Genomic DNA, 20952 nt, shown 5'->3' with positions numbered 1-20952 from the left:
GTCAACACAAGAAACTTGTATAATCGACAATTACGCATGTACTGCAAGTATACGAGTATACAGACTTTGCCCCAGAATCTACAAGCCATTGGGTCCTATTATAGCCTACATGAGGGCGTATTACACATGGAAAATTACGGTATTCAAAATTTAATCCCGCTGACGTCATATTTTGTGATACGATTGTTGATATACAATGTTCTTTCCAATTCTCTATCATACTTGCTAACGATTAGCCCTGACAAGTGTCGGTAAAAAAATTCAGGTTCATTTCAATATGCCAATATGGAATCGGTGTCTCGTGCACACCAAAGATTCTACTGACTACACACCAGGTGTGACGCTGAGAACCGTCTTGGCACACCAAAGATATTACGCTAAACGTACCGGGATTGCAACCCGGTCAATATGAATATACTATTTAAATGTATATTGAAATTCTGTACCCCAAGAAACTTTTAATTAGAATTAGAATTAATAAACTCGCGGAAACTTTGAAATTGAATTAAATTCGGATTAGGAAGAAATACAACTAAGATCAAAGTCTGCATCAGCTCCTGTCAAATCAGAGTTCATTATCATAAGCAGGGTACTAGAAAATATATGCACACTGGGCCCTCCCTTCCCCCATCCTAATATCCCCCTACCAACCCTAATATCCATCACCCCCAACCCTAATCTTGGGATACCCTAACCCACCTTCAACCCTAATGTCCCCCTTGAACCCTTCCCATGCTACCCAGCCCGAATATCCCCCTTCCCATGCTACCCAACCCTGATACACACTACCTTGCCTAAAATCAGCACGGAATAGTCGTAAAAAGTCCAGGAATGAAGTTATGAAGTACGTTAGAGGTGAAAATTCGATCACTGACCATTAAACACTACCTGGCCTCCTCGGCGCTATCTATTTCCGCGCTTTCTGCAGTCCCCTAGCACTGCAGCCAGACCAAATAACCCAAATGTGATCTGTTGTTCTCTCATGCATGCTTAATTAATTACTAATTTCGGTTGCATTAGAGAAAGATAGAGAGAATCGGTTATTCTGTTCGACAGAAACATGCATGAATAGAAAATGGAGTAAACTTTATGCTGATGTGGAACCCTCCTGTAGCGAAGAGGAGATCAGCAAGTCAGCTCTACCATGGATAATTGTTGCAACATATAAGTCCGCGCTTTCTGCGCCTGAACAGAACGAAACAACACAACACTAGCCGAATGATGAAATATAAAACAATATCAAGAAACTAGGAAGCCGGCATTCACAGTAACTGCAACTAATTAACCAATAGAAACTGGGCACCAAGAAAATTGTTACCAAGTAATAAATGGGTTGAGTATTGTAACCAACTAACCACATTATACCACAGTATTTTAATAGCATTTTTACATCGCCTAGGCCAGGTGGGTGTTTGATTTCGAGGACTATTCCAAGTCGTTTCTACACCGTCCTATCTTTCATCGTATCGCAATCTTGTGGTTGTGGTGTATTGAAATGATCAAATTTTTAGCGATAAATTAAATTGAATTACGCGGCATAGGGTTCGGCTTCATTGATCGTCGATAGGCGTGGCGGAGGTGTATCTGCGCCGAGTTGTCAACACTCCATATGACTCTTGCAAAAATATAATTGAAGAGCTTCGTGGAGGTACAGAACTTCAATATACAATTAAATAGTATATTCATATTGAAATGAACCCGAATATTTTCGGCTGACACTCGTCAGGGGTAATCGTCAGCAACTAGTAGAGAATTGGAAAGATTGGAAAGATATACAATGTTCTTTCCAATTCTCTACTAGTTGCTGACGATTACCCCTGACGAGTGTCAGCCGAAAATATTCGGGTTCATTTCAATATGAATATACTATTTAATTGTATATCAAAAATATAATGTGAATCGGAAATCGTTAATGGCACATTCGGATGTCAAAAATATCCACATGTACGTTGGTCTAATGACGACTTGTTTCAGCTCATTGCAGATGTGTAGCAAGTGCTACCAGGAAAATAGGCAACAGTTTCTTTAGAAAGAATAAGCTGTCGCCTAGTTTATTTTGCAGAAATTTTTTAGTGGGTAATTCCAATTACAATTTATATAGCTGTTATTCTTGATTTATTACGATGCCATAATTGGTTTCATTGTCACATGTGCTTATTTATTAGCTGTTGAATAAGGTAAAGCGCCTTTAAGTTGCATGTTCTATAGTCTCCAGGCCTTTTTCAAAATAGATATTAATATTAGCCTATAGTTCTTATCCTAAAATCTGACAATGTTCGTGCCACACCTGTGGCGGCACACAGACTTTTGGGAATCACTGCATTACAGCATTATCATAGCCTGGCAGTGGCTGACTCGATGATCTCCCGATCCCTTCGCTGGTTCTGAATTGTTGCTTTGTATTTATCTATCTATGTATTATCAATGTTCATGGATCCGAATAAATTCTCTCTCTCTCTCTAATTCTGATTTTGCCAAGCCGTACTAGAGAGCTCAATCAACTGTGTGTATTTATTGTATCGTATGCCAATCGCCTATGATTAGAGTGCAATTCGACACAAATTACTTGGAAGTAAATTAATTATTGTGATGCTGCAGTGATACAATATCAACGAAACTTGTACGTTGTTTTCAGTGAACTAATTAGAAATTACCAACAAACCTATGGCCAGGCATCGCGGTAAAACGCAAGTTTCTAAAAATAGCAGCACCGAATTTCAAAATATGGGATCGATGATTCCCAGAAGACCCAAGCACCGAATATTCTTTGCTGTTTTCGGGATACTCCTATGTATCGCTATTGTCCTTTATTTCTCATTGTCTCAGAAGGAAACGGAAACGCAGGCCACTGAGGGTGTACTTTGGCACGAAGCAAAACATACATGGAATGCTCAGACTTTATCCAGAAAAAAGATGAAATCACTGTTTAATCTCATAAATATGGATCGACTGACTAATGATATCCTACCAAATTTCATGATAATACGGAAGCCAGGCACCGAGAATATCACGAAGGTGAAGAATTACATTTCCCGTACGATGAAAGAGCTTGGATGGAGTGTGGAGGAGCATTCGTTCGAAGATATGCCGCCTGCGAGTTATTCGAAATATCCGATCACATTCACAAACGTGATCGCCACTAAAAATCCAGTTGCACGCAGGCGTCTAGTTCTAGCGTGTCATTATGATTCAAAAGTGACTCCCGAAGGTTTTCTCGGCGCTACCGATTCAGCCGTACCATGCGCTATGTTAGTGGAGATTGCTAATTCCCTCAATCAGATGCTGTCGAGTTCCCATTCAGATTTAACCTTGCAGCTGATATTTTTCGACGGAGAAGAAGCGATCGTTGATTGGACTGCGAAGGATTCACTGTACGGGGCTCGTGAACTCGCGAAAAAATGGGAATCGGAATCATGGCCGACGGGCGTGAATTCCGATAAAAACACTCTGCATTCGATCGATTTGTTAGTTCTTTTGGACCTTCTCGGCGAAAAGAATCCTAGTTTCATTCTAAAAAGTGGTACCGATGTTCCTAGGCATTACAAAGAGATCAGCAGAATTGAAAAGGCTTTAAATGATAACATACAATATTTTCAAGTTACACCGTTGAGAGGCAACATACAAGACGATCACATCCCTTTTCTTCATAGGAGAGTTCCCATTCTTCATATGATCACTTATCCGTTTCCGCAAAACTGGCACTTGATCACAGATAACGGTGAAAATATCGACTTTTACACCGTACACAGACTGATGAAGATATTTACTGCGTTCACAGCTGGATATCTGCATTTGAGTTGAATCTCGCCTAGAGCTGGGTAAAATGATCTGAGTGCTCGAATCTGAATCGAGTGTTAATTGCAATGATTCGGGTCGAGTGGTGAGGTGATGATTTTTTTGGGTACTGAAATTATATGCTCCTGAAGAGTTACGGTAATTTATCAATGAAAATTGATGGTTCAATACTATATTTCACTGTGGAATGCTGTTAGCCTCTTAGTAATTCTCTAAATTAATTATAATATCAAAACAATAAATTACCTGTGCCGTCGAAAAATTTGGATTTGAATAGAATAGTATTTACTGTGAGCACAACTATAATAAATAAACCAAGAATCGGTCACCGTAAATACTATTTCATTCAAATCCAAATTTTTCGTTGGCAATAACTCCGCTTCCACTGGTTGGAATTCAACCAAATTTGGTGAGCATCGTTTCGATAGACAGCCTAACACTTTCATGGGGTACACAGAAAATTTTCAAATTTTTTATTATTTATTTTTATATAATAAATTGAAACTTACTTCTCCTGTAGCAAAGCGGTTACTGGCTGGAATTGGACCAAATTTTGTGTGTAGACTTAAATTAGGTAACCTAACAATTTTATCAAGTAGCCAGTACGATTTGAGAAGAAAAGTCATTTTTGAAGAGCCCTAATGTACAAGCGCTGATTAATCATGTCCTGGCCTAATGAGCCCAGTGGTACACAGTGGCGGCCTACAATATATGCAGCTAACATTAACTTTGACTAAATTCATTCATTATCTTTGAAAATTATTTTAATGTGCTGTAGAACTGGTATTATATTCTTTCTGGTTACATAAAAGGTACATATTTGAACTTACCACATCATTCATACTGTTGTGAAGTAATACCGAGTGACACTCGACTCGAAGCCTAATACTCTATTCAGAATCGAATCACTCAGATATTCGATTTTTCCCAGCTCTAACATTAACGCGACGGTTGATTATATTTGCACTGTAGTTAAGTATTGCAATTGGTTGCCAAGATTTTTTATATTGTGCTTGAAGCTTTGCAGAGAAACTACTGGAGGGGGTCCGCCATTAAATTTTGATGTGCCTTATTTTCCTATTGAATTGTCAGGAATTGTGTGTTTTAGTGGTTACTATATGTTTCAAGTTCAACAGACCCTGTGCTACTGTATTTTTGAATATTGTCCCAAGTATAGGAGTTGTAAAGGACTGATAACACAAAACTGACTGTGTTAGTAATTGTTATATTTGCTGTCATTCACATTTTGTGCCATAGCTAACGCCCTACTTTTTCAGATTCCTGAGATTCACTGATTAAAAAAAAATGCTGCACACCAAATTTGACTCTATTTCAAGTTATTGAATTAAGTTGTCTAAAAGAATGATGTTTAACAATTTTTGCTGGCTTGCAACTGGTAAAAGCGACGTTATTGCACTTCACAATTTCGGTTGAATCGCAAAAATAGCCTGGACGGTGGGTACTCCCAGAATTATGAATGAGAAACTCAAATAACATCGCTTCTACGGGTTGGAATTGCGTCTAATTTGTTTTCCATCGGTTTTGTAGACAACTCAACAATTTCTTTGGGTTGATAGTAAAATTATAATTTTTTGTCGTTTTTTTTATAGTAAATTCAAAATTTTATACTCCTCTCAGTCCTCTGCGTTCACAGTTTGAGTAGAGCCAAATTTTGTGTGTGGCGTTCATTTTTATGCAACCAAACAATTGAATTAGTGAATCCCCCGTAATAAAAAGTTCTTGTTGGGCAACCCTACTGTTCAGTGCTCCTTAACGAATTCCTTGTATGATTTCAATCGAATGGATATTTTATAGTTTAGAGGTTTATGTTACTCGGTAACAATTAGTGTAGGCTGGATTTTTACTTGATGGAATGGATGTGCGGGTGGGATTTGCATTGCATCATGTCAATTTGTTCCAACGTTTTATGTTTCTTATTCCATCCGCCATTTTGGCTGAACTATAGTCTGACCCGATGCAGATTACTTAAGTAGATTAGCAGTTAGAACTTGGTATGTGTGAGTGATAATACGCCCTTCGGATTAAATAGTGACTCCATCTGTCACTCAATCATTTTGCCAAATCCAATGAATTGAATCGTGGCTCGTATTTCGAAAATGTGACCTTCTTTGACTTAGTCAAAATGTGCAATGACTTGATATGTGACTCGACTTGTTCCCAACACGGAGGACATCATGTGTCACAAAATTTGATTTGCAAACTATGGCAATAACCAATATTCCGTTTCATTAAAATGTCACTCGACATTCCATCTAGGCCTAATTGTGTTGGAAGCCAATTTTATCAAAAGCCTTAAATCAAATATATGTCGGCACAAAAAATTTCTTAAAAGCTTGAAAATTATGAACGGCATTTGGCTGACCAATAAATCGCCATGCTTCACTTGTTTCATTGTTGTCATGCCAATCTGGGTTGTTATTTTTGCAGCTGATACCTTACTATGGAGTTGCAATAATTTGTTTGTGCTTGTATTGACGATTCCTGACGAGAGTCGATCAGAAAGCATGGAAGAATGTAAAGAAATGTATGAAGATAGTCTTGGAGGTACCTACAGAATTTCAACATACAAATATTATATTCAAAATGAATATATTTCAAAATATAACCTACAGGTTTGTAATGACTCTACTGCAGTCATTTTTCGAATGCTACAATTTGATAGCCTTTCTTGTTTTACCAGTGTAAATTAACATTTTAAAATCTAGAAAAATGAGACATACGATGTCACACAAGAGTTAAGTGAGTACAGCCAGGGTTGTAACCAAGTCACAAGTCAATTTGACTTTTATAGTTTTGACACGAGTCAAGTCAAGCCATTTTCAATTCACCGCCATGTCAGGTAGCAGCGGGCCGAGTCCAAGTCATAGAGTTCACTGTTCAGTATTGGGTTCATTCACTTCTGTACTCTTAAGTTACATGTTTTTTGACAGTTACTGGGTCGATCTTTCAATTATCGGTCCTGATATACGAGACTTGAATATGTCATACAGATTCGTCGAGTCATGCGAAATTACTCAAGTCAATACGCAAGTTGACTCGAGCTGAGTCATTTTCCATTTTAACGAAAATGACTAGGGACTCAAAAGTCATTACAACCCTGAGTGCAACAAAACTTGAACTCGAGACCGAACAGACTGAAGACTATGACTCGAACTCGAGTCTCAACACTATGAAATGAACTCGACCCTATGCACCATGACTTTGAGTCGGTGTTGAATAGAAAATGACTCGAATGAAAACTATAAAAGTGAGATTGGCTTGTGACTCGGTTACAACCCTGGAAACACATTGCAATGAATATTCTATTACGTGTTAATCCCATGTTCTGCACGATGAATCAATTTAGTCAGAGAAAGTATGCTAAAATGACACTGGTCTGCCGATGTCCCCATGCTCGCTTCTATTCCTATTCACTCTATTTCAGTTGATTGCAGCAGAGGAAGTGACAAGACTGCCCAAGGCCAGCTGCCGGAATGTCGAAAAGATATGCGAGTTTTCAGAAGAATTGCAGACCACGAGATAATTTCCGGTCTACAAAGAGCATATTGGTGAGACGTGTTTGTGGTATATCTTTTTAAAGCATGCCCAAATTTATATTCATAACTTGAGTGCCCTGAAAATGCCCGCTGTGTAAGTCAGTTCAAGAAGTATATCGGGATGAGGTATTGTAGGCCTTCGTTAAATTGTAAGTTGCGCTTCTGTGGCTACCACAGAATTACTTATGATGCCGTAAGTAGATGCGATTTTCAAAGTTATTTTGGTCAACTTGAAACAAGGTTGTAATGACTTGAATCGTGATTTTTTGCTGACTCGACTTGACCCGGGTCATTTTCTCAAAATACAAAAAATGACTCGACTTGAGTCATTGCCCGTGACTCGAGACTCTGATGGTCAAGAACGACATCCCATTGTAATTTCTAAGAATAGTAAAGTTACCACACTTTTGGTATTTCGTTTATTAATACTGGTACTTGAAAATGCGACCAGAAACTGGTAAAAGCGAGGAAAATGAGTGCAGAGTTGTAAATACTGGGTTTAACAAGATTTAGCTCGAAACTGGGCAATCAACACAATGACTCGGACTTGACTTATAACATTATGACTCGGAGTCGACCCTATGCTCGCCGACTTGGACTCGGACTTGACTCGGTGGTGAATTGAAAATGAATCGATTTGACTCAAGTCAAAACTACAAAAGTGAGATTGACTTGTGACTTGGTTACAACCCTGGATAAATCCCATTACATACATGATACGTGGCACAATAAGTGTAGTTGCGAGCACACTTGCACAATTGGAAAATTTTCAGCATTTTCAAATTAGATTTTAATTACAAAAGTAACTGAATTCGCTAATACTTAAATTATATTGAATTGCAAATTGAAGCGGCCAAGACAGACATTGAAAAACTATAAAAGTGAGATTGACTTGTGACTCGAAATCGTCCGACTTGGTTGCAACCCTGTTCTGAAGTAGCTGTGTTTGTAGAATAATTTCACTGGAACAATACTCTAGGCTAAACCGCTTGCTTCTTGCAAACTAGTTTTCAAATGGTATAAAGTAGGTTAGGGAAGGGTTTGCATCACCTTAAATTTCGCAATTTCGGAAGTAGCCACTTCCAATTAACTACCTACTAAAATTATGCGACCTCGGCCATGATCTAATTTCTCGAGGACTTTTAAACCTTTCATTTTTTAATTCCACTTGAAATAGTTTAGACATATCTTAGAAACTGCTACTTTTATTTAAATAATATAATAAATATCTATAGTTTTGGGCTTTGCTTCTACTTGAGTGGAAACTGACCCTATCTTTGCACTGTCTTGTTTGGGTTTATCTTTCAAACTCCTGGAGCCAGATTCAAATCCGTGACAGTTGTACCTGTATTTTTTTCCAGGGATGGCGGCACCCAAGAAATGCTCTGCGGTTTCGAGAAAAGATATGGATGGAAATAGCACTGAACAGCCGCCATATGTAGATTTGTTGACATCATTTGCATTCGTTTTTCACGTTGCATTCGCAAAAGTTTTACGGACTGCTTGGAGAGACAAATACACGCAAATCTGTCTAACGTTGTGATAAAATAGTGATCTCAGTGCTCAGTCGTTGGTAGTAAAACTTCTTAACGCAGTGTTTCTTTTTCTTTTTAGCGCTCGTACCCCTTGAGCTGTCATGAAATGTTTCTCGTACCCCCTATCCGAGGTCAAAACAGCACTTCGTCTGGAACACCAGTAGGAACACGACGTCTATGAAGTTAGGGATCGCTGGTTTTAATTCCTGTAACTATAAGTCTATAACCTATTGTTTACATACACCTGAACGCAAAGCGATCAGGAAGTCGCAACTAGAGCATACCGTAAGAATCGCATTGGTCGAACATATCGCAGGATCGAATGTTTTGACCCAACTACATTTCACAATCATGTGTAAGGACTGTAAGCCATAGTATCCCAAAATTATTCCTGATATTCACCGATTGCAAGACAACTACGGGGCACAGTGTTTATTTCTGGTCTGAATCATTTCGCAGCCACCATTTACCAAGCACAATTTCCATCATACCAGGAGAAATCATTGGGAAAGGCCAGAAATCGTTGCGTTGCCATGGTAAATCCCAGATTGGTGTCACCGAATACCACGCACGCTCACCCAGAAAGTTTTCGGATGCATGGAACCTCCCAAATTACACCTGGCCAGCTCTGATTTCCACTATACCGAAATGAAGGGAGAATCGTTTCCAGAGTTCATAAAATTTCATCATTTCAAAAGATCACAGGACTGCGATAGAAAGAAAGATAGGCAGATGCCGAAACGACTTGGGAGTGGTCTTTGAAATCAGACACTCATCTGGGCTTAGGCGATGTAAATATTGAGTACTGGAGGGATTTCGCCGACACTATACCAATTAAAGAGCGAAATTACCCGTAGTAAATATGTGGTAAAGTAATTCGGCGTCCCGTTGCCAAGGCCTCATGAGCTCACTAGCGCCAAATGTGGGCAATCAGTCGACAAAGAGAGAGAGAGAGAACCTTTATTCGTATATTCACTCGACAAGTAAAATGCGATAAATAATACATCCAAATGTCAAAAGACAATATCAGGTTGTATGTTACATTATCCAAGGTAGAGCTGTGCATTTTATGGCCAAATCAAATAGCATCACAGGGGTGTTTTTAAAGTGCCGCAAGTTGGTCACTGTGCGGACCCGCCTCCAGCACGCCCATCAATGATCTATGAAACTGACTGATTGAACTCCACATTGCCCATTATAATTATACTTCATATTTCTGACGTGAAAATCAGCATATTTGCTGAGATTACTAACATTTTATCTCGTTAGTAATGAAACCGGCATATGTAATTAATCAAGCATGACAAAAGTACATCAAATGTACATTTATTTGGTCAAGCTAGAAGCAAGGACGATTACAACTGTCTTCGATATGCTTATTTAACGTGGTATAATAAACCGAAGTGTCTGACTTTCCTCGTTATAATTTGGAACATCGCCATGGAGGGATTTCAGAAATTGTTCAATTTCGCTGCCAGAAGATTCTATCACTCTACGACTGCGTTGAGCAATCGAAAAAAGTTTGCCTTGTCTTACCCGAAAGGTGGCCCCTTTCCGCCTGAGAAGCCGACAGTTGCATACGTAAGTATACTTACTTTGTGGCTATTCAAATTCGTAGTGATTTTACTATCTTCTGACAAACTTGGGCAACTAGTGTAGTACCTGTACTAGGTAATTTAGGTTGTCTAATTATAGAGCAAAATTCTGGTCATGTTATTCAGTGATTCTAATATAATCTGTATAATGTTTCTATGCTATAATCCAATTATTAATCTTCCTGAAAATGCTACAGAACTGTATAGTGCCAAGCTTGATGTACAGAATTCTCATGCTTTTCATACTAGAATGAACAGACCTTGATTGTATTGCATTTTTTCTTATCTGGAATTCAATTCTAAGTTTTTGCGAATTCTGTATTTATAATTCTTATCTAATTTGGACAAACTGACAATTTTCTAGTTGTCCAGCTCTGCTCTGATGATAGCTAGGCCTATAAGACAGGCTGGAAACAGTCGTTGTTTGTGGCAATGAAATTCAGGGTCGGTTTATTAGCAATGTTTATCAGTTGAATACACCACAAAAATTGTGATACAATGAAAAGATAGGAAGGTGTCGAAACGACTTGGAGTCCTTGGAATCGGACACCCACCTTGGCCTAGGCGATGTAAAAAGGAGGCACACTGAATGAAAATTGAAAGAAGATATTATAGAAAAGCAAGCAACAAAAAATGGGGGCAATGCCACCAACTCCACTCTGGGCTATAGAGATTGCCAGTCGCACTCGCTGATCCAAAATATGAACTGTTCTTCGTCCTACAAATACTTAATTTCCAAATCCTAATCTACAGTGGCCACTTCCAAAGCATCTCGACGCACAAGCATGGCATTATCACCAAACGTCGAAACCGGGAAGCCGCGTGCTACGCTACCCGAAGATGACAATGCAAAACGACGCACGCAGAAGAGAGACATGCGCTTATTATGCACCTCTGCGATCTCGATTGCAGTGTCTCAAGATGAACACCTATCTTCCTGATGAGCTCAGGGTAACGTATTTTGTAAATTTTAGTAACCAGTGGTGTAGACAAGGTGGTACGTTCGGAGAACCATCTACTACCTTTCCAAGCAGGACTCCACCCCTTTTAAAATCCATAATTGTTCCCCTGCTAATCCCATGTTCTGAATGCATTCGAGTTCATATTGTTTCTTTATGCCATTGTTGCACACGTCTAAACGACGTAAATCTGTATAAATAGCCATTCGTCATACTAGATTAGATTATGCCCACACATTCAGTCATCAATGACACACCGAAATTTGTTTGTGATTCCGTTCCCCCGTTTTGTGAGCAAGTCATCATTCACATATTGGTACCAAATTGAAAAGCTTCTTCGGGGTAGTATATTCATATTGAAATGAGCCCGAATATTTTCGGCTGACACTCGTCAGGGGTAATTGTCAGCAACTTGTAGAGAATTGAAAAGAACATTGTATATCAACAATCGTATCCCAAAATATGATGTTACCGGGATGAAATTTTTGAATTGAACGGAACTGAATTGAATTGAATAAAATCTATCCTAACCCATATTTTAATATAACGTAACTGGCATAAGTTTCTGTTTATAGGGATCTTAACAAGATGATCTGATCCTTGTTGCATTGGCATTGGTCATAGATTTAACCTTAATCTATTAGAATTTAGAACATTGTCTGTTTTCAAAATATCCCTCCTCTCCCAGGGTAACCATATGTCCTTTTTCCATTCGTCTTCCTTTTTGAGGAATTCGAAAATGTCCTCCTTTATAGCTTTGACAGCCAGGCTAATAGACACTGGACAGGCTGAAATATAGAACGCTCCAAATGACTCGAAATCTGTATTGCGGACGTTCGTTTTCTTCTAGTCAACAACACAGCAGTATCGTTAAAAAGTGGGTAATTCGGGAGTCGAGACGCAAGGATCACTTGTTTTTTAGTCAACACAACAAGAGGAACAGGACAAATTTTGGAATCCACAGTTTTTTGTTTTCCCTACTTTTCTCTCGGCTGACGCAGATCCTGTAGGCATGGTATATCTTAAGGGGCTCTAGATTTTCAGAACTTCAGTCCGAGTGTAGTCATGACTGTATTATAATTACAGCCTGACTAATGAGCAGGGTTGTAACCAAGTCACAAGTCAATCTCACTTTTATACTTTTAAATGGAGTCATTTTCAATTCACCACCGAGTCAAGTCCAAGTCAGCAAGCAGAGGGTCGAGTCTGAGTCATGATATTTTGACTCAAGATCGAGTCCAAGTCATTGTGTTGCTCTGTTGTGTTGCTCTGAGTCTCGAGTCATATGACTTGGTTCGAGTCATACGCAATGACTCGAGTCCAAGTTGAGTCAATACACAGATTGACTCGAGTCGAGACATTCCATTTCCGTGTTTGAGTAAATGACTCGAGTCATCAGAAAGTCGTGACTCGAGTCGAGTCATTACGACCCTGCTGATTGAGGACTGCGAAGAAGTTAGTGTACTTTACCGTTGCAGACATTTTCAACATTCTATCTCTGTAAACTTTAACCAGCGTTGACTACTGCTATTGAAATTGCAAGGTGCATAATCTCAACTAACCCAGAATGAGTGACGACAATTGAAATAGGTGCAATTTTCAAAAATAAATTCAGTTACGGCATCTACTTTGCCCAGCTTGTATGCCGATTGCACTCATTAAGAGAATGGCAAATGTCTGTACACCAAACTTGGCTTGTTTCGCGCTATACGGTTCTCCTGTAGCATTTTCAGGTGAACTACAAATAACATTAGAATTAGATTGCCAACATATCACTGTAATTAGTCTAATTTAACAACTAGAAATATCGAATGCCAAGACAAAACTGATCTGCTGATGTCCCCACTCTTGCTATTTCAGTTGATTGCCGCCGAGGAGGTGACTAGACTGCCCCGGGCCAGCTGTCGGACAGAAGTAAGAAAGATGTGCGTTGTCACCGGCAGAGCCAGGGGTAAACGACCAAGGTGGAGGATGAGTCGAATCGTTTTCAGAAAGATAGCAGACCACGGAAAAATGTCCGGTATCGAAAGAGCGTATTGGTGAGACTCAAATGATATTCGTGAGATACGGCATCTAGCTTAAGGGGCATTTTTATTGTGTCTCTGATGGACGATGTCGAATTACCGATGATTCTTTCAAAGTTTAGTGTTGACTTGATATTTTCAGCAAACAAATAATCGATAGGGCACTAATTAAGTCACGTATCTTAATGATTTAATTTGGGTCGGCACCCTCAAATAATTTGATTTGACTAGGCTGGACGTGGCCTATGATTCGATTACTTGAATCCAAATCGAATATCAATTGTAAAGATTTAAATTGAGTAGTGAGCAGGCTTGTAACAGAGTCACAAGGCGCCGAGTCACAAGTCAATCTCACTTTTATAGTATTGACTCGAGTCAAGTCGAGTCATTTTTAATTCACCACCGAGTCCAAGTCATTGCGTCGACTGCTCAGTTTTGAGTTTTTAATAACTCTGTTAGGTGATATTGAATGGTTCGCATTTAAAATATACTGATTTTCCTCACTTCAGCAGTTTCAGGTCGCATTTTCAAGTACCAATACTAACAGGCCGAAATACCAACAGTGTGGTTACTTTACTATTCTTTGAAATTTAAATGAAATGTCGGTCGTATGGCCCTCTGAGACTCGAGTCACATGACTTGGTCCGAGTCATGCGCAATGAGTCGAGTCAATACACAGATTGACTCGATTCGAGTCATTTCCGTATTTTGAGAAAATGACTCGAGTCATCATAAAATCGCGAATCGAGTCGTGACTCGTTTCATTGCAACCCTGGTAGCGAGACATGATTTTTTCCATGGTTGTAACCAAGTCACAAGGCTCCGAGTCACAAGTCAATCTCACTTCTATAGTTTTGACTCGAGTCATTTTCAATTCACCACCGAGTCAAGTCGGAGTCCAAGTCATCCAGCAGAGGTCCGAGTCCAAGTCATTGTGTTGGCTGCTCAGTTTCCAATTGAAGTCTTGTTAAACCCACTTTTGAAACTCCGTTTGGTGATATCGAATGGCTCGCATTTATAATATACTAATTTTCCTCACTTGTAACTGTTTCAGGACGCATTTTCAAGTACCAGTACCAATAGACGAAATCACAATCGGGTGGTTACTTTACTATTTCTCGAAATGACAATGAAATGTCGGTCTTGGCCGTCTGAGTCTCAAGTCATATGACTTGGCACAGATTGACTCGAGTCGGGTCATTTCCGTATTTTAAGAAAATGACTCGAGTCATCAGAGTCATTACAACCCTGATTTTTTCAAGTACTTAAAATATAACAGTTGTGCGAATAAGTGGATTCTGCTGCAGCTGGATATGCTTTCTCCGTGCCCCTTTGTTTATATATGTCTGGTATACCTGGAGCCAAAATCATATCCTCGCAAACTGTACCGTTATTGATTTCCAGGGACGGTGGTACCCAAGGAATGCCCGTCAGTTTGGAGAAGCAGACACGAAAGAAAAAGCACTGAACAGCCCCCCCGTTTCGGCTTGATGAGCATCCTTTTGCGGAAAACGCAGATACTTGGAGTGTGCGATGATGTTCGCGTTGTTTTACGTGAAAATTTAATAGCGAACCTGCGTGGAGAGACAATTATATGCACTGTGTCTAGCATCGCGATGATATAGTTGTTGATTTTAGTTTTCGTGGTCATTTGTGTACACCAGGCCAATGTTCCTTATGATTTCTGATATACTGACTTTACCTGCGCCCGGGGCTAGTCACAATCACTCAAATCTGAATCGTGCATTAGTTTTATTGATTGGGGTAGGGTTACCATATTTTGAGATGTGGAAATGAGGACAATTCATACCAGGGTTACCATGCATCCTCTTAGGACGATTTGACCTCTTTTTTGATTATTTTGAAAGTGTCCTCTGAGGACGCCCATGTTCTCTTTTATGGGAAAATTAGTTAAATATATGGCAAAATTCGACTCGGACACAGTAAATCTGCACCGAAGCAACGCTTCTGCGGGTATTTCGGGAGCTGAGTCGGAAAGTTGACCTCTTTTCTTAGTCAACCGACCACGAAGTGGGCAACATTTACTATTTTTCCAGATTTGCCTCCGATTTTGCAAGTCTGAAAATTTTGAAAAGTGTCCTCTTCAGATATCCAAAATATGGTAACCCTACTTTATACAAATCACAAAACTCATAATATGGGTTTATTTGAAATGTTTAAGGGGAATGCTGTTGTAAAAAGGTCATTTCTCCAACTTGACTCGGGGATGACCTGCTCTAACTTTTAGGTTGTGGTTGACCTGTACAGTGTACAATCGCATGTATGTCGAAGCCGTAAAGGAGGATGAATTTCCAAAAAAGAAGATTTGGGCGTCCTCGGAGGACGTGTATTAAGCCTAGCTAGATAATTTCCAATAGTATATTTAGAAGATAATCGCTCGGGTAGTCGACTTTGCCCACCGCTACTGCTTGTGGCGTGACCTACTGTCGTTCTAGGCCAGGGGTCGCAGCGTGGCACGCGATATGATTTGTGGCACGCCAAATGACTTCACGTACGCGACATATTGTAACCATGTGTTTGCAAAAAGCGAAACAGAAGTTTTTTGAACTGAACTGTACAAAGCTCGTAGGTGACCCAATATTATTTCACAGATCGACATAAAATAGTATTTTGAAGCATATATTATTTATCTTTAAAAAGTTTTCCGTGCTGGGTGCGATTCACCGGAACCTGATTTCTTGGCTGTAGGCTAATGTGGAAACCTCAAAAACATACATGTGCACTGTGCAGGCAACAGGAAGGGAATGCGTTGGCGAGCTAAGTCAAAAGTTTGCACTATATTCGGCGGCGTATTACTTTCTAATAATTGATAAATTGAAAGCAATGAATTACGTGGTTAACACTAGCTTCTGGGTGGATTTGTAACTATAAGCGGAAGGCAATTAAGGGTTTAAAGTCAAATCACAAATATGATATTTATCCCACGTAATTATTCAAAACAATGGCAAACAAGAAACATAAAGTCGATATAACATGGCTTAATTTTGGTCGGTATTATGTGACATAAGCACGCAGTCACTCGGCTGAGGGTGCATGCGAGAAGACGAATTCGGAAAACCTACCAGCGAAACTCCCAAAACAACAAGACGATTTTTCCAAGAAAAACACCGCTCGGGATAGTGACAAGCTGTAACATCACATACAATTTGGTGTCTTAATATAGAAGGACGTGTCTGGGGTTGGCGTGATTAAAAGAGTTCCCGAGTCATTAACGGCTATAACCGTACAGAACTGCATTTCATACTCCTAGGCAACACATTAATTTTTATTTTATAGGAAATATCAGACATTAAATCGACATTTCAAAAGAACGGGGTTTCGCGTTTGAAATCGGAGTGTTTCCGACCTCACAAACCCACTCCCTGGCTGCGCCAGTGTTAGCAATGATGGCTCTGAGCGAGCAATTGTTGCACAAACATCATTCAACAGAACACCGGCATCTCAGCAATTCACGCAAAACGACAACACGTGTTTTCTAGTTGTTCGGCAACTATTATTATTTTTCAAATGTGCAACTAGAACTACTAAATTTTCGAAATCTGCAACTATAAAACTGTAAACTATATTCACTTTTCGATATCCGCGACTAAGACTAGAACTAAAGGCCTACTCAATTTTCAAAATCCGCAACTAGAACTAGAACTACTCAAAAACCGTTAGTTAGTTGACCATCAACTAACTAAATGGGCAGTTTGTACAAGTCTGAATACATCGTATTGTGTCTTATCGCATTGTGTGTGTCTTGTTCAGATAAAAATATAATCTGACGATTATCTTATCTCATGTCGGAGGACACTTTCAATTTATTGAAAACAGATTACACATCCTCATCATTGTCCGGCGGCAATGATGAATTTCCAGTTTTCGCTATCGTCGCCATTCGTAAGAAGTCCGTGAAATCTACATTAAATTACCAAAAGGCAAAATATTTATATCCATGTTGTCACACCAATTCAATGCACCACATCACGTCATCATCTTCTCCACCGCGTTAGATTTACACATGGCCTTTGCAATGAATGATGACGGGTCCAAAAAACAAATTTCTACAGCAGGTAAACTGATAAAGTTACCAGAAAGCTCATATTTGTCCATCGAAAAGTAACTGAAAAGGTAGTCTATATTAAATTTTGTTACGCGTATATTTACTGACGTTCCCTCCGGATGATAATCATAATCAATATAGGAAAACATCGAGTGGATTAAATTTGGCAATAATCAACCTAATCTTTGTTGCAATATTGAAGTATTGTAGGTTTACTGCTAAAAACAAGTTTAAATGTTCTAATTTTAATACAATTTCTGGTTCTTCTGAAAATGCTACCGCGTCGGTACAGTGCGAAACAAACCAAGCTTGTTGTACCGGCATTTACAGGGTTGCAACCAAGTCACAAGGTTACGAGTCAATCTCACTTTATAGTTTTGACTCGAGTCATTTTCAATTCACCACCGAATCCAAGTCGGCGAGCAGAGGGTCGAGGCATAGTGTTGAGACTCGAGTGCGAGTCCAAGTCAGTTCAGTTTATTAAGAATCATCGTGTTGACTGTTCGGTCTGGAATTAAAGTCTTGTTAAACCATATACTCTTTTCACAACTGTACTTGGTGCTTCGCATTCATAACAGATTCATAATATACTAACTGCCCTCACTTTTAACAGTTTCTGGTCGCATTTTCAAGCACCAGCCAAATATAGACAAAATACCAACAGTGCGGTAACTATTTTATTAAAAATTACAATGAAATGTCGGTCTTCACCACCCTCGTCTCCAGTCATACGACTTGGTCCGAGTCATGTGCAATGACTCGAGTACAAGTCGAGACAATACACAGATTGGGTCGAGTCGAGTCACAAAGAAAATCGCGACTAGAGTCAGATTCGGGGTTGCGAGTCATTAGCCTATACAGCGTTTGCCATTAGCATGAGATTCAATTCTGATTTGGTATGAACGGAACTGTGTTTATTTCTGATTCGCAATATAATTAGAGTGTTGGCGAATTCAGTTAATTGTAATTCGAATCTAATTTAAAAAGCTGACAATTTTCTGCTCACAACTACACTTATTCTACCATCTATCACAGAAGTTCTTAAACTTTTTAGACCGTGACCCAAATCTGGGATATTTTTCATCTCGCGACCCAAGCTTCACGCATCGACTATATATGTCAGTATATGCCACGTGTTTACGACGCGTGTATCAAACAGAGAATGCGCAGACAGCCAGATGTGCACAATGCAGTTCTATGAAACATTTTTGACGCACGCGATTTGAAATCGCGGGGTTCATTATTTTCCTCTTGGGGCAACATTGCAGAGCTCCGATTGCAAAGACGGGAGTATTCGGTGCCGACCATTTCGGAGACAGGTCATATCAATATTGGAGGTTTTGGCCAACCGGCAACGGTTAGTTTGGACCATGGTTTTATCGCGTTTATCCTGCGTTTTTATCACCGCATTTTGGCCGCAGACACACGTAGGCCAAAAGTTTATGTCTTCACTCTTCAAGTGTCCTGGCGCGGTCACGAAATACCGCTGCACACTCCTAGACTAAGACAGCCTAACGGTCTCCGGCGGCGTTAAGCAATACTAGGAATATTCTGCTCTTTCACAATTGCGAATAAACTTGATTCAGTTCTGTAGATTGTGCGTATTAAAAATATCGGACGTGGCAGTTACGGCCGCGCCTTTTCCTTCCATCTACCCTGCCAGAGTATTGCCCGCATGAGTTAGACATATCCAGACAAACCTTATCATGAAATGAAACCAATTTGTGTAATACAACGGTCGCCACATTTTCATTATCACGCCATTGTAGTAACTTTTCTCCGTTTTTCTTGCCATAGTAGGCCTACTCAACACAGTGACGTTGCATATGCTCAAACCAAACGCAGGATATCGCGCGAAGAGATTTTGTTGTAAGAAATTTAGCAAGCGCTTTGGTCGTTCGCGACCCAAGTTTACACCCTTATCGACCCATGTTTGGGTCGCGACCCATACTTCAATACGTTCCGATACATCATATAATGGCAGTGTCCACCGTTATACTCCTACGGATATTGCTAACATAACGCCGGATTTATCATTCCAGAAACCATACGCACGGATGTGTGATACATCCCAATTTACACATCTATTTCTCCTCGCCCTCAAATCCCGAGCACAAACCCCCTTTCAAGATAATATTCAACGATTTATTTGCAAATGTATGGTCATTCATTATACACAGAGAGACGTCCATTCGACAAAATCAATACAAGAACACGTACGGGGGGTGGTACCATCAACAGACCGAGCAAATCATTTCACCGAGCTGTTCACGGGAACATAATATATATCAACAGAAAGCTAAATCTTTCGCGCGTTCATCTCGACACAAACTTGCGGCTAGGTATATATGAGTGACGACGCAATTCGTAGCAATGGATGGTAATCGTAGTTTGATTTTCGCACGAAAACAGCCAGTTTTCCTGATGATTATTGCATCAAAACACAGGCTCCAATATTTAATATGCTGAATCCGACATCAACCAATCTACGAATGAGGTTTTTCAACTCTTTTACGAGTTGACGCGGTTCACATGGACAATATTCTGATAACATCAACGACAAAATGATAATAACAAAATAACAATCGAAGAAAAGCTGTCACTCTGCTAATTGCACTCTTAACTTTAGACGTGACCCTTCAAGAGTACAGGAAAAATGTATCGACCAAGCATCGAATGCTTATGGCCAATTTATCGGATATTGTCGTAACGTAAGCAATATAATCACACACCGGAGTTGATTTCAGAACTTGATATTCAAATTTACGGGCCGGTATCATATTCTAACTTTGAGAATTAGTTTGCATACAACAAAGGCATTTGAAACCATTCGAAATTAATTGTTAAGACCGCAAAATAGCGGTCATATCAATCAAACAGATACCTTGTGGTGGAAAAAGCAACATAAGCCTACCCAGTTAACTCTATCCAAAAGAGAACAACATTTCAACGCCATTCAGAAGGTACAGAGCCATACGACAATGAACACATCTTCGCGAAAGCAGATTAGAAATCAAATTCAAACGGCCGTTACGTTCCAAAAGGAAAACACACAACTAAAAATAATCGTCAAGCACAAATTGTGATATAAATCTTAACTTTGATATTTCATTTACGCACTCCATCCCTGGACATCAGCCAGTCCGTGGACATATGAGCATGCGATACTAGAACATCTGGGTTAATTTAGGGTAAGATTTAAGGTGAGGGTTCAATGCGGTGTTAGTTTTACGTTACAAGCCATATGCTCGACAGGCGTACGTAGGGTTGTCATGATGCCCTATTTGGAAGGGTGATGTCTAACAAAACTACAATGTCCATATTTCTAGGATTTGTTCCTACTTGTGATGGGCGAAGTTTTATAGAACTACTTTTCCTTCATTTTTTTCAACTTTTTTGTCATCATCTCACCAAGAAAGGC

The 20952-nt window shown here is 39.6% G+C and overlaps 4 protein-coding genes and 2 long non-coding RNA genes across 6 annotated transcripts in view; 4 read left to right on the top strand and 2 right to left on the bottom strand.

Moving 5' to 3' along the window:
- LOC145436382 (protein bicaudal C homolog 1-like) overlaps positions 1-20952 on the bottom strand; it is a 788516-nt gene that overhangs the window by 132057 nt on the left and 635507 nt on the right. The gene's annotated exons all lie outside the window — the stretch shown is intronic.
- The window catches only part of LOC145436956 (uncharacterized), a 416296-nt gene that overhangs the window by 135819 nt on the left and 259525 nt on the right, over positions 1-20952 (top strand). The window lies entirely within an intron of this gene.
- Positions 1-20952, bottom strand: part of LOC145437004 (uncharacterized) — a 214972-nt gene that overhangs the window by 41242 nt on the left and 152778 nt on the right. The window lies entirely within an intron of this gene.
- On the top strand, positions 2458-3995 carry LOC145449884 (glutaminyl-peptide cyclotransferase-like). Its single transcript, XM_080328327.1, has one exon. The coding sequence runs from the start codon at positions 2665-2667 to the stop codon at positions 3799-3801; it is 1137 nt and encodes a 378-aa protein (XP_080184453.1). The 5' UTR covers positions 2458-2664; the 3' UTR covers positions 3802-3995.
- On the top strand, positions 4061-8887 carry LOC145449872 (uncharacterized). The gene is made up of 3 exons (XM_080328317.1): positions 4061-6360; positions 7241-7364; positions 8714-8887. Exons 1-3 carry the CDS (start codon positions 6159-6161, stop codon positions 8769-8771), a joined length of 384 nt encoding a protein of 127 aa, XP_080184443.1. The 5' UTR covers positions 4061-6158; the 3' UTR covers positions 8772-8887.
- On the top strand, positions 10197-15204 carry LOC145449862 (small ribosomal subunit protein uS14m-like). Its single transcript, XM_080328309.1, has 4 exons — positions 10197-10468; positions 11236-11433; positions 13302-13480; positions 14870-15204. The coding sequence occupies exons 1-4, from the start codon at positions 10328-10330 to the stop codon at positions 14931-14933; spliced, it is 582 nt and encodes a 193-aa protein (XP_080184435.1). The 5' UTR covers positions 10197-10327; the 3' UTR covers positions 14934-15204.

The sequence above is a fragment of the Botryllus schlosseri genome, chromosome 1, assembly GCF_051294905.1.
Source record: "Botryllus schlosseri isolate E-star chromosome 1, Bs_hap1, whole genome shotgun sequence".
NCBI lineage: Eukaryota > Metazoa > Chordata > Ascidiacea > Stolidobranchia > Styelidae > Botryllus > Botryllus schlosseri.
The sequence above is the reverse complement of the archived record's forward strand: the minus strand, read 5'-3'. Positions and strand labels throughout refer to the sequence as shown.